Raw genomic sequence first — 13,904 nt, 5'->3', positions numbered from 1 at the left:
GAAAAATGCATAATAGAGAAGAGAAAAACATATATAAGTGGCACTGGAGTATGAAATGCGGTTGCAAGTGTGAAAATAACAAATAATATCACATATAAGTCGCTCCAGAGTATAAGTATATAAGTATAAATATAAGTATAAGTCGCACCCTGGCCAAAACTATGAAAAAAGGTGCAACTTATAGTCCGGAAAATACGGCATGTATTTACCAACAGTGTCTCAACATTTTATTAATCTTTAACAACAGCAGACGCTCCTGATTTTAACGTGCTCTGCTTTCATATGAATATTGATCTGATTATTGAGGATTGACACGCCCTGGCACGTTTAAACACTATTCACTTTCACTTTTCACCTCTAATAATGTCTATATCTGCAGCAGTTATTTGTCCAGTTGCTGCACTCACTGTTTGCCTTCAGTGCATAAAGTTTGATCTCAAAGGTTCAGAATTTCTCAGAATTATTACAGCGATTCTGCCACAGTGAGTGAGGCGTTCACGCTTTCCATTCAAATGCACAAGTTAAAAAAAGAGCACGTAAAAAAGAAAAGAAAAAGAGAGAGAGAGTTCAGGGAAGACGTGAAGGAGGCGTGACGTCTGCTGCTGCTGCTGCTGTTTATGAGGAGGAAAAACAGCTCAGCACCGCCCTCATGTGGCCGAAATGTGAAGTACAAAAATAAACAGCGACGCATTGAGAGACAGGGAGAGTGAGGGAGGGAGGGAGTGAGGGAGAAGAGAGGGGAGAGAGAGAGAGGGGAGAGAGAGAGAGAGAGAGAGAGAGAGAGAGAGAGAGAGAGAGAGAGAGAGAGAGAGAGAGAGAGAGAGAGAGAGAGAGAGAGAGAGAGAGAGAGAGAGAGAGAGAGAGAGAGAGAGAGAGAGGGAGGGAGGAAGGGAGAGAGAGAGAGGGAGAGAGGGAGGGAGAAGAGAGGAGAGAGAGAGGGAGGGAGAGAGAGGGAGAGAGGGAGGGAGAAGAGAGGAGAGAGAGAGAGGGAGGGAGGGAGAAGAGAGGAGAGAGGAGAGGGAGGGAGGGAGAAGAGAGGAGAGAGGGAGGGAGAAGAGAGGAGAGAGAGAGGGAGGGAGGGAGAAGAGAAGAGAGGAGAGAGAGAGGGAGAAGAGGAGAGAGAGAGAGAGAGAGAGGGAGGGAGAAGAGAGGAGAGAGAGAGGGAGGGAGGGAGAAGAGAAGAGAGGAGAGAGAGAGGGAGAAGAGGAGAGAGAGAGAGAGAGAGAGAGAGAGGGAGGGAGAGAGAGAGAGAGAGAGAGAGAGAAAGAGAGAGAGAGAGGGAGGGAGGGAGAGAGAGGGAGGAGAGAGAGAGAGGAAAGTGGGCCAAACAAGTGCACGATTAACAGCAAATCCAAGTCATATAGAGCATTGTATACATTGTATACATTTAAAAAGGATGCATGATATACACGGTATAATTATGAAATACATTTAAGATACAGGTTTAAATGATCCAGACTTGACTGTGTGAAACCATGACGTGGGTTTTTAAGTTCATCGTTAATATGTTTATGCGTTTCACACACAGCAGCGGTTCTGGACTCAAATAAAGATAAGATAAAATAAGATAGAAAACATCTCACCGGTCGACAGCCTCCACGTCGAAACAGAACCGCTTTTCTATCGAGTCGCTTTTCCTCCGCGTGCAAGACTTGAGCATAAAGCTTTCCTCTTCTCCCTGCGGGCAAAACACGTCAAAAACAGACAAAAACACGTCAAAAACAGACAAAAACACATCACAAACAGACAAAAACACGTCAAAAACACGTCAAAAACAGACAAAAACACGTCACAAACAGACAAAAACACGTCAAAAACAGAAAAAAACACGTCAAAAACAGATTAAAAAAACACGTCAAAAACAGACAAAACCAGATACAACATGTTGGTGAATTAGCGGCTGAATAAAGGTGACACGGGATGAACTTTTACCATTTTCCCTCCTGACTTGGGGTCAAACAGGACCATGGTGATCTTCTTTGGTTCCCTGTGATACGTGCAGTAGTACTTCACCCACATGGACACGAACGAGCCTGCAACACCCAGAGCATTTACACCCATCCTGCACAATACAGACCGGTAACCAGCAAAATGATAACACTCCGGACATGAAGACACACGCTCGGCCGCTGCACTTTATGATTGTTTGTGTTTTTATTGCCATTTTAATGCATATTTTCCTGTCGCTTTATGTTCAAATTGTGCTCTACAAACTGTATAAACTGTTTTTTCTAGAATAGTTTATGTTTTTGGAGTAGATGTATACGTTTGAGTGTCTGGAATTGTATTAATTGGCAGATCGGAGTCAAATGTACTCAAATCAAGGTAAAAAATTATCTTTTGGATTACCGTATTATCCGGACTATAAGTCGCACTGGACTATAAGTCGCACCAGCCAAAAAATGCATAATAGAGATGAAAAAAACATATATAAGTCGCATTGGAGTATGAAATGTGGTGGCAAGTGTGAAAATGACAAATAATATCACGTATAAGTCACTCCGGAGTATAAGTATATAAGTATAAATATAAGTATAAGTTGCACCCCGGACAAAACTATGAAAAAAGGTGCGATTTATAGTCCGGAAAATACGATATTTGTCAGGTTTTAAAGAGTTTTGAGCAGATTCTTTGTATATAATCAGAAAGTTATTGTCTCCTTCAGAGTAAGTGTTATAAATGTGTTAAAAGTCGTGTTCTGTTTTAGCTTTAGTGCAGATTTAAGTTTAGATCTGTTGGTTCTGAGAGAGCCAAACGCAGCTCCAGAATGACAAAACGATGGTGGCAGAGTCTTGCGTACGTTTCTCCTGCACAAAGAGGTATCCCTCCATGGTGTGCTGGCTCACGCTCTTGTGCTCGTGAGGGTTCTCCTTCATCTTCTTCATCAGGCTCTCCACCTCCGAGCGCGTGCTCTCGAAGCGGTTCCTCGTCTGGAGAAGGTCCACGTCGGGTTTACGGACGGCGCCGAAACAAAAGCAGTAAAAAAAGATCTCATTTAATTGCAAATAACACCAGTTTTTTGTCATTAAAATAGTCACAAACTTTAAAAAAAGAAGTACAAACAGTGATCTATGATAATGTTCATCTTTTTTATGTATATATTCAGCGTGAACACACATAAGTCCACGGAAACTACTTAAAAATGTTGATTCCAGAGATATAATATAGAGTTTTTCGCTGCGTTGTAATTGATTTGGAAAGGAAAAGGACGCACAGCTGCTATATCTGAACAGAAGTGGGTTTTATCTTTCAGTTACTTCTTATTTTTGTCATGGTCACCGTCTGTCTGGTGATGTATAGTTTGTCTTGTTTTACTCACGGTGTTTCTGTCTCTGCCCCTCTTCGTTTCCCCCCTCCCTTCTTGTACTCCTCCCTGGTTACCGCCCCTTTGTCTCTCAGGCCCCTCACACCTGTGCGTGGGTTCACAGCTGTATCTGATTGTTCATCACTGGGTGTAGTATATTAGTGTGTGTGTTTCTTTGTTCTTAGCGAGATTGTCTGTTATTGCCCTGTTAGTCCCAGCATTCGAGCGTTCTTGATCCTGATTACCTTTTGACTTTTGACTCTGATGTCTGCCTGTCCCTCGTTATCCCTGTTTGCCGTCGTCGACCCTGGACCGTCCTGAGACTACCCTCTTCTGCCTGATCCCCTGTTAACGCCGTCTTGCCTGTGTACTGAAACTGGAACGGACCTGACTACGCCTCTCGTCTGCCCTCCGACACCGCGGTTGCTGGCGCTGCCCACCGCTGGAAAGATCTTTTGTTTTCGTTACTCTTGACCTAGAGTTTTTGTAGTTTTCTGTTCATATCTCATTTTAAAGACTCTTTATTCATCGCCTGTTTCCAGCCCTGTAAATTGGCTCCGTTCTGCGGTTCGTGACAATTTTACGTTGACAGACCCAGGAATATGAAAAATATGAACTTTTAAAAACTCTAGAGCCACGTTTTGGCTTTTTATGTCATTAAATTAAGACAAATTCAACCAGAACTCTTCTTTTCAGACACAGTTTTACTCGTTCTGCTCAGACATTTATTTTGTAATACGACCAACACACACAGACATGAGCGAGTCAGGAGGAAAAGAGATTGTATTAAGAAATAAATCATCAAATGGAAAGGTCTGAGATGAAAGTGAGACAGGTTGAGAGTTCAGAGCTGTAAATCACTGAACACGTTTACATTACATTTACATTATGTTTCAAGCTCATGTCAGACGCTTTTAGTACGTTTCAGAGTCGACACCGTGACAAAAGTGCAGCGTCCCTGAAGCACTGCATCAGACTCACGTTCTGTATGCTGATGGTCAGGTTGGTCTTGAAGTGATTGAAGTCTTTGGCCAGCTCGTATCCATGGTGATAGTACGTAAACAGACCTTGGAGAAACGCTAGCAACTGTCAAATAAAACACATGAAGTTCAGGTACGGGCAGAGCAGATGAAGGTTCTCTTTGTTCATGAAATGGATGATGTTCTGGGAGGAAAGTTTCAGTTTGAAGGTGGTTTGGAGGAGGAGATGGAGCATTTAAGACGTTTAGAGGAGACTTACAACTAAATCACTCATTATATTTCACAATTTTAGGCAAAATACAACATCGAGATTTGTGTTCACTGAATAAAAATCTGATCAAAGCATTGAACGCTCTCGTTATACTTATGACAGTATATTCTAGTTTAAGTCCATCTTTAGTTATTGTATTTTTGAATGCATATTTTCTTTTCTCCCGTGGTGGGACCAATAGAGCTGGTCTTATCTGATCTTTTTGCATAACGTTTTTATTTATTCATTATTTTGAACCGAAAAACACAAAACAAACAAAAACAAACAAGACAAAACCAGAGAAAAAATACTTATGTAAAATTCAAAATACAAATGTAGTGAAAAGAGAGGTAAAGGCACAGAAGGTCCAAAATAAAAGCTCCCTTTAGTTCAAAACATTATCTAAGGCTTAGATAATGTTTTGGACTAAATGGGGCTTTTACTTTGGATTATTTTAGATCAGAAGCAAAAGAAAAAGAAATGACACCTTAAAAAGCAAAGCTCTGTTTGAACAATTTAGTGTTGTGCCTCTGCCAGAGCGTGTTTCTCCTGAAGTTTACCACTAACTAAAGCTTTAGAGAGTTACACCTTCATGGTTCATGGTTCATGGTTCATGGTGTTAAGAAGACTGTGTTGATTCTTACTGGTTCCACAAAGTCAAACATCTTCCTCTCCTGCACCTCCTGCACTTTGAACACGTACTCCAGAGAAACCTCGTAAAAGTGCTGCCGAACCGTGTCCACCTGATTGTCCGCCTGGAGACAAAGAGCAAACGGCATTTCTCACATCATTTATGTTGAAATTAAGACTAAATACACCATTAGGCCTTGGATTGTTACCGTGACACTCGTGCTCGACATCTGCTCGTGTCAATTTCTATAATTTTGCTTTAGCAGGAAATAGAGCTGGTCAATAAATGCAAAATCACAATTTGAACGGACGCAATTAGCAAATCACAAAGGCTGCACTTGTCAAAGAGCCATCATTTCCTCCAAAAAAGAGAAAATATCCTGTTGCTTTTTGAATAAAAGCTGCTAAACCTTAAGTTTAGAGCTAGACAAACATGTTCTGAAATACATGTGATTCTTTGTCATCTTATAGGCCTTTTTAAAATGAATTGTTATTATTATTGCCTTTATTAATATAGCTTTTATTTTATTATTATTATTATTATTTTATGTATATTTATTATTATTATTATTATTATTATTATTATTATTTTATGTATATTTATTTGTATTATTATTATTTTCTTTATATTTATTATTATATCTATACCGTATTTTCTTACTTTTTTCATAGTTTTGGCCGGGGTGAAACTTGTACTTATATTTATACTTATATACTTATACTCCGGAGCAACTTATATGTGATATTATTTGTTATTTTCACACTTCATACTCCAGGTCGACTTTTAAACGTTTTTTTTCTTCTCTATTATGCATTTTTTTGGCTGGTGCGACTTATACTCCAGTGCGACTTATAGTCCGGAAAATACGGTAGTCATTATTATTATATTTTGTATTTATTTTAATATATATAACATTTATTATAATCTGGACTCAGTTTGAAAAAATAGACGTTTCGACTCTCATCCAAGAGTCATTGTCAATAAAAGAATTTAGATCGAGAACTCCGATATTAATACTGTTCTGTGGTAAGACCCGCCCATTGGGCGGAGCCTTCCTGAAGTAGAAAGAGTTGTTTGTTTCAACAGAAACTCCCCCCTTGTATCTACCGAGCTAGCCTATTCAGAATCTTAATGGGCTATTAGAAACCTCTTTGTCTTTGTGAGACCCTGGCTCAACCACCCTGAGTACCTGATTAGCATCTAAATGTCCTGGTCCTGGTCCTCTACCTTTCCAGGGGTTCAGTAACCCATTATAAATAACAGGAAGATTAAACCTTAGCCCTCCATTTCTGCTTAAAGAGGAGAGTTTAAATGGACAATGACTCTTGGATGAGAGTCGAAACGTCTATTTTTTCAAACTGAGTCCAGATGACTACAACTGAAGCTTTTTCTACTATGGAACACGCCTGGACGAATGAGGGATTACACCGACATTTATTATAATGTTTTGGGTCTTTTTGTCAATTCTTCAGGATGCAATTAAAAGTAGCTCAAAAGTAGCTCGCATTCTTACCATGAGCGGACCCGCCTCTCCACAGACCTGACCTGTAAGCTGACATCACCCCTTACAGAAGAGTGCCTCTTTAAAGCCGTACCTCGTGTAGATGCGACTCCTTCTTCTTGGCCGACAGACTTAAGTGTTTCTCCAGCACGGCACAATACTTTTCGGTTTCTTTGTCATATTTTTTCCTGGCTTCCTGTAATTAAAAACAACAACAACAACAACACAGATCGATTAAAAACGGGCAAATGACTCAGCGTTGATACAAGTTTAACCTTTCTACGTGTGAGTTTGGGAGGAAGAACCGTTACAAAGGGTTCGATTGTGACTTTCCTGAGGCTATTGTTCGGAGCCTGGTTTACGGAAACACATCTGGTTATTAAAAGTCTCCAGAGCGACGATCAGGGATGTAAAACACATTTCATCATAAACCAGGGACAGGCAGAGGAGGAGGGCGTGGCCACTTTGGCGTTAAATCACCACGGAAACCACAGGCAAACAGAGCAGCTTTTTGTGTTTAAAAAAAAAAAAGGTCCAGAATGATGTTTTAAATGTAAGAATTGGGAAAGTTTTGAGTTTGAAATGGTAAAAGTTGTGGTTGTGTGGTATCAACGCACTGTTTACATCACACAATATCACACATTTCAATATTTGTAATAAGAAAAAAAGCAAAAACAGCAATTATTTAGGTTAATAATGTTTAAAAATCCTCTCCTTGAACCGACACCTTAACGTGGTGGAGGGGTTTGAGTGCCCGAATGTTCCCGGGAGCTATGTTGTCGGGGGCTTCATGCCCCTGGTAGGGTCTCCCAAGGCAAACAGGTCCTAGGTGACGGGTCAGACAAAGATCGGTTCAGAAGCCTCTTATGACGACGACACGAACAAGGCAGTTTACGTCGCCCGGATCGGCGTCACCGGGGCCCCATCCTGGAGCCAGGCCTGGGATGGGTGCTCCATGGCGAGCGCCTGGTGGCCGGGTCTTACCCCACGGGGCCCGGCCGGGCACAGCCCGAAAGAGCGACGTGGGGCCGCCCTCCCGTGGGCCCACCACCCGCAGGAGGATCCATAAGGGGCCGGTGCAGAGAGATCTGGGCGGCAGTCGACGGCAGGGGCCTCGGCGACCAGATCTCCAGACACAGAGACTAACTCTGGGGACATGGAATGTCACCTCGCTGGGGGGGTAAGAGCTTTAGCTCTTATCTAGTCGACTATATCCGACTAGATATAGTCGGCCTCACCTCCACGCACAGTTTGGGCTCTGGAACCCATCTCCTCGAGAGGGGCTGGACGCTCCACTTCTCTGGTGTTGCCCGCGGGGAGAGGCGGCGGGCTGGTGTGGGCTTGCTGATAGCCCCTCAGCTCAGCCGCCACGTGTTGGAGTTTACCCCGGTGAACGAGAGGGTCGCGTCCCTCCGCCTTCGGGTGGGGGACAGGTCTCTCACTGTTGTGGCGGCCTACGGGCCGAACAGCAGTGCAGAGTACCCGGCCTTCTTGGAGTCCTTGGGAGGGGTACTGGACAGTGCACCGACCGGGGGCTCCGTTGTTCTACTGGGGGACTTCAACGCCCACATGGGCAATGACAGTGACACCTGGAGAGGGGTGATCGGGAAGAACGGCTTCCCCGATCTGAACCCAAGCGGTGTTCAGTTATTGGACTTCTGTGCTAGCCACGAATTGTCCAACAAACACCATGTTCAAGCACAAGGGTGTTCATCAGTGCACATGGCACCAGGACACCCTAGGCCGGAGGTCAATGATCGACTTTGTTGTCGTGTCATCTGACCTCCGGCCGCGTGTCTTGGACACTCGGGTGAAGAGAGGGGCAGAGTTGTCCACCGATCACCACCTGGTGGTGAGTTGGATCCGCTGGCGGAGGAGGAAGCCGGACAGACTTGGCAGACCCAAGCGCATTGTGAGGGTCTATTGGGAACGTCTAGTGGAGCCCTCTGTCAGTAGGGTATTCAACTCGCACCTCCGGGAGAGCTTCTCCCATGTCCCGGGGGAGGCTGGGGACATTGAGTCCGAGTGGACCATGTTCTCCGCCTCCATTGTTGATGCGGCTGCTCGGAGCTGTGGTCGCAAGGTCTCCGGTGCCTGTCGTGGCGGCAACCCCCGAACCCGGTGGTGGACACCGGAAGTAAGGGATGCCGTCAGACTGAAGAAGGAGGCCTATCAGGCCACTCTGGCTTGTAGGTCTCCGGAGGTCATCGACGGGTATCGGCAGGCCAAGCGAGCCGCGGCTCGTGCTGTCGCAGAGGCAAAAACCCGGGCCTGGGAGGAGTTCGGGGAGGCCATGGAGGAGGACTATCGGTCGGCACCAAAGAAATTCTGGCAAACCGTCCGGCGCCTCAGGAGGGGGGAGCAGTGCCTCACCAACACCGTTTATGGTGCGGGTGGAGGCCTGCTGACCTCGACTGGGGATGTCATCGGACGGTGGAAGGAATACTTTGAGGATCTCCTTAATCCCTCAGTCACGTCTTACGAAGAGGAAGTAGAGACCGGGGACTCGGAGGCTGGCTCATCCATCACCCAAGCTGAAGTCACTGAGGTTGTTCGCAAACTCCTCGGTGGCAGGGCTCCGGGGGTGGATGAGATCCGCCCTGAGTACCTAAAGTATCTGGATGTTGTAGGACTGTCTTGGTTGACACGTCTCTGCAACATCGCGTGGCGTTCGGGGACCGTGCCTCTGGACTGGCAGACCGGGGTGGTGGTCCCTCTGTTCAAGAAGGGGGACCGGAGGGTGTGTTCCAACTACAGAGGGATCACACTCCTCAGCCTCCCAGGTAAGGTCTATTCCAAGGTACTGGAGAGGAGAATCCGACCGATAGTCAAACCTCGGATTCAGGAGGAGCAGAGTGGTTTTCGTCCCGGTCATGGAACACTGGACCAGCTCTATACCCTCCATCGGGTGCTCAAGGGTTCATGGGAGTTTGCCCAACCAGTCCACATGTACTTTGTGGATCTGGAGAAGGCTTTCGACCATGTCCCTCGGGGTGTCCTTTGGGGGGTGCTCCGGGAGTACGGGGTCCGGGGCCCTTTGCTCAGGGCTGTCCGGTCCCTGTATGACCGGAGCTGTGTTCGCATTGCCAGCAGTAAGTCAGACCTGTTCCCAGTGCATGTTGGACTCCGCCAGGGCTGCCCTTTGTCACCGGTTCTGTTCATAATTTTTATGGACAGAATTTCTAGGCGCAGTCAGGGGTCGGAGGGTGTCCGGTTTGGGGACCACAGGATCTCATCTCTGCTGTTTGCAGACGATGTTGTCCTGATGGCTCCATCAAACCCGGACCTGCAACATGCACTGGGACGGTTTGCAGCCGAGTGTGAAGCGGCTGGATGAGAATCAGCACCTCCAAATCCGAGGCCATGGTTCTCGACCGGAAAAAGGTGGCTTGCCCTCTCCAGGTGGGTGGGGTATCCTTGCCCCAAGTGGAGGAGTTCAAGTATCTCGGGGTCTTGTTCACGAGTGAGGGAAGGATGGAGCGTGAGATCGACAGGCGGATCGGTGCAGCGGCTGCAGTGATGCAGTCGCTGGACCGTTGTGGTGAAGAGGGAGCTGAGCCGAAAGGCAAAGCTCTCTATTTACCGGTCGGTCTACGTTCCTGACCTCACCTATGGTCATGAGCTTTGGGTAGTGACCGAAAGAACAAGATCGAGGATACAAGCGGTCGAAATGAGTTTCCTCCGCCGTGTGGCTGGGCGCTCCCTTAGAGATAAGGTGAGGAGCTCGGCCACACGGGGAGAGCTCGGAGTAGAGCCGCTGCTCCTCCACGTCGAGAGGAGCCAGCTGAGGTGGCTCGGGCATCTGTTCCGGATGCCTCCTGGGCGCCTCCCTCGGGAGGTGTTTCAGGCATGTCCCACCGGGAAGAGGCCCCGGGGAAGACCCAGGACACGCTGGAGAGACTATGTCTCTCGGCTGGCCTGGGAACGCCTCGGGATCCCCCCGGAAGAGTTAGAGGAAGTGTCTGGGGAGAAGGAGGTCTGGGAGTCCCTGCTCAGACTGCTGCCCCCGCGACCCGGCCCCGGATAAAGCGGCAGAAGATGGATGGATGGATGTTTAAAAATATTCTCTCCTTTAAATAAAACCTGCTAATTTTGTAGTTTAGAGCGCTACAAACATCTTCTGAAATGCAGGAAGTTCAGCAGATCATATTTCAGTTTTCTCTTCACAGTAAATGCTTCTGAGCGTGTTTAAAATGCCACTGGGAAATGAATAAATGGATCAAAAGTAGGAACAACATTTAAAGACAAATAAGACAAAATCGAGTAAAAGTCACAGAAAAGTTCAGGAACAGAACCCCAGTCCTTATTTTTCCCCAGTGGAAAAATAAATACATAAATAGATTAACTAAATACATATAAAAAATAAATAAAATAAATACATATATAAGTAAAGAAAAATAAATACATATAAAAAATAAATAAACACATATATAAATGAATACAAATAAATACATACATAAAAAATACAGAAAAATAAACACATATATAAATAAATAAAAATAAAAAAATAAAAAACATATGTACAAAAAATAAAAAACATGCATAAAATAAATAAAAAATAAATAAAATAAATAAAATAAATAAAATAAATAAAATAAATAAAATAAATAAAAAGAAAATGTAGTATTTATTATTAAGGGTTTGTTTTTGCAAATCATTTTTGAAAGACTCGCACGTCGTATTAAACCCTTTAATTCGGTGAAGGACGTTAAATACCGTCAGTCGAATCACGCCATCGCTTCAGTTGTAAAATATCATCTGGAATTGTGTTTGATACTTAGTGAAACTGTTTAAGTGACAGGACATGTCGGTTTGAACGTTGAACAAAAGCAGCAGAAGCAGAACACGCAGCAGCCGGAGGAAGAACAGCTGCAGAACACATTAATGATGACAAACAACCAGAGCGCCGTCCAAAACCTTTAACTGTTTCAACGCAAGGAAAATCTGCTCCGGGTAAATACAGAAACCACAAATGTAATCGTTATATATTTATTATCTAATATTAAGGAGAAATATAAAGAAAGCACATTGTTGAAGTGTTACTTTGTGAAATATATGAATTATTAACTAATTAACTATCAACTAAAGTACTTTTTAAAGTTATAATTAGGAATTAGGGGTGAAATTAAATAACTTTTACTTCTTTCCACTACTTTTTGGACACGAAAAACCTGCAGCTCTGTGGTATGTGTACAGCATCTTTCATCTTCACCTTTGTTTTGTGACATTAATTGTGTTTTCATGTTTGAAATGTATTAATTAATTCATTCACATACAGAATAATCATTAAATGTTTACTGAGTTAAAGTAGGAGAACATAGTTTGGACGTGAAGGTGAAACGTGGCTGCATTCCACCAGCAGAGGGCAGTGTTGACCTACTAAATCAGTAAATCACAGACTACATTGGACTATATTCTTACAAACTATTGCTTTCATCTGCAGTTTATGTGGAAATTGTTCATTTCAAAAGACAAAAATAAAATATGAAAACAATTCAGCCAGCGTTTTATCACAAAGCAATATTATTGGTTCACTTTGGTGCAGATTGTCAGTCGCATCTTTGTCAGGCGGTCCCAGGGCAGTCGCGGCTCCAGATTTAGATTCAGAGTGTCCAAAAAAGTGCAACATAATTCAATCACTGTTATTACTCTTACTAAACATGAATGGAAGAGCGTTTGTTTTGCTTCCACTCTAATTATAGCGGGACCAGTTTCAGTCACAGCGGTTTGAAAGGACATTGTTCGACAGGAAAGGCCTAAAATATAATGACAGCTCTCACAGTTTCGGATGCAATTAAGGGATTTGTTAGAGAAAACTGGGGGAAAAACGTGCCAACCGTGTTTTATCATTGAAGTGCCGTTGTTTGCTTTTGAAATATATCATTTCCTTTCCTTTTCCAGTAAATGATAAAGTAAATACCACAATCTGAATCAATGCGAAACGTTATTTGCACAAGTATCGACGCTGAAAATAATGACATACCGTATTTTCCGGACTATAAGTGGCACCAGCCAAAAAATGCATAATAGAGAATAAAAAAACATATATGTACTGGAGTATGAAATGCGGTTTAATAACAAAAAATATCACATATTAGTCGCTCTGGAGTATAAGTATAAGTAAAAGGATAAGTATATAAGTATAAATATAAGTATAAGTCGCACTCCAGCCAACGATAAAAGGTGTGACTTATAGTCCGGAAAATACGGTAAATAGGACAACGTTCTACAAAATGTACTAAATAGTTCTGTCTTAATAAGGCCAAACAAACTACTATTTTGTGTTGAAAATGACATTATATTGTCTAAAAGATTCATGTTTCATCCTCATTGCGGTGTCAAAATCAACAACCTCCTGGAGTGAGGGTTCTGTTACATCTTTGACATGATAATTCCCTCAAACTGGCTCCGGGACGAGGTAAGTCTGTGCCGGGCGAGTGCGTTTTATGGGGTTAAACTGGGATTAGAGCGATGGGGACGCCGGGTCAGAATAAAACCATCCTCCCGTGGGGCAGATGATCAGACGGGGCAGTCATGTTTAATACAGGAGTCTCTCTAATTCCCCTGACTGATGGCAGCAGCAGCCGGCCCAGGTCTAAGACGATTATGAACATTAAAACGTGAAGTATTTACCGCAAGGCCAATGCATTTATACCACAAATGACTAGAGAGTGACCACGTTACAGGCAAAATCAATGAGCTTTTAACCTCGTTACAACAGCGTTTCCTCATCATTCGTTTACTCAAAATGGGTTTTTGATTGATTGTTGCATGTTTGAGTGCTCAGAAAAATCATGTTGTCACCTACCCCCTATCCCCGCCCACATCTCTCAGTTGAAATGATTTTTAATGTCGAATGAAAGAGTAAAGTCGAGTTCAAACATGTCACGCAGACGCTTTTCAAACATAAAAACATGTAAATGATGCTGCTTGTTACGGTGAAATGTCAGGATGAGGAGGCGGGGCTTATTGGTGCCGCAACAGGAAGTCAATAAGACAAAGGGCCCGTTTCTTTGACCAAGCTGTTTTAGATCAATATTGGGATTTGCATTGAAAAGAGTGAACAGAATATGATCTACTTATGCTGTAGTTGAATATTAATTACCGTATTTTCCAGACTATAAGACGTACCTTTTTTATAGTTTTGGCCGGGGTACGACTTATACTTACATTTATACTTATATACTTATACTCCGGAACGACTTATATGTGATATTATTTGTTATTTTCACACTTGC

The 13,904-nt window shown here is 43.6% G+C and overlaps 1 protein-coding gene across 1 annotated transcript in view; it reads right to left on the bottom strand.

The window, feature by feature from the left end:
- Window positions 1-13,904, bottom strand: part of LOC140360415 (rho GTPase-activating protein 26-like) — an 87,502-nt gene that overhangs the window by 60,025 nt on the left and 13,573 nt on the right. The window contains exons 6-11 of the mRNA XM_072445624.1: window positions 6,761-6,862; window positions 5,179-5,289; window positions 4,286-4,390; window positions 2,801-2,930; window positions 1,933-2,033; window positions 1,584-1,678 (exon numbers count right to left, since the gene is read on the bottom strand). Coding sequence (XP_072301725.1) covers window positions 1,584-1,678; window positions 1,933-2,033; window positions 2,801-2,930; window positions 4,286-4,390; window positions 5,179-5,289; window positions 6,761-6,862 — 644 coding nt within the window. The remainder of the gene's footprint in view (window positions 1-1,583; window positions 1,679-1,932; window positions 2,034-2,800; window positions 2,931-4,285; window positions 4,391-5,178; window positions 5,290-6,760; window positions 6,863-13,904) is intronic.

Source organism: Eucyclogobius newberryi, unplaced genomic scaffold, assembly GCF_026437365.1.
Source record: "Eucyclogobius newberryi isolate DKJ021-1_F unplaced genomic scaffold, fEucNew1.0.hap1 SCAF_15, whole genome shotgun sequence".
Lineage (NCBI taxonomy): Eukaryota > Metazoa > Chordata > Actinopteri > Gobiiformes > Gobiidae > Eucyclogobius > Eucyclogobius newberryi.
The sequence above is the reverse complement of the archived record's forward strand: the minus strand, read 5'-3'. Positions and strand labels throughout refer to the sequence as shown.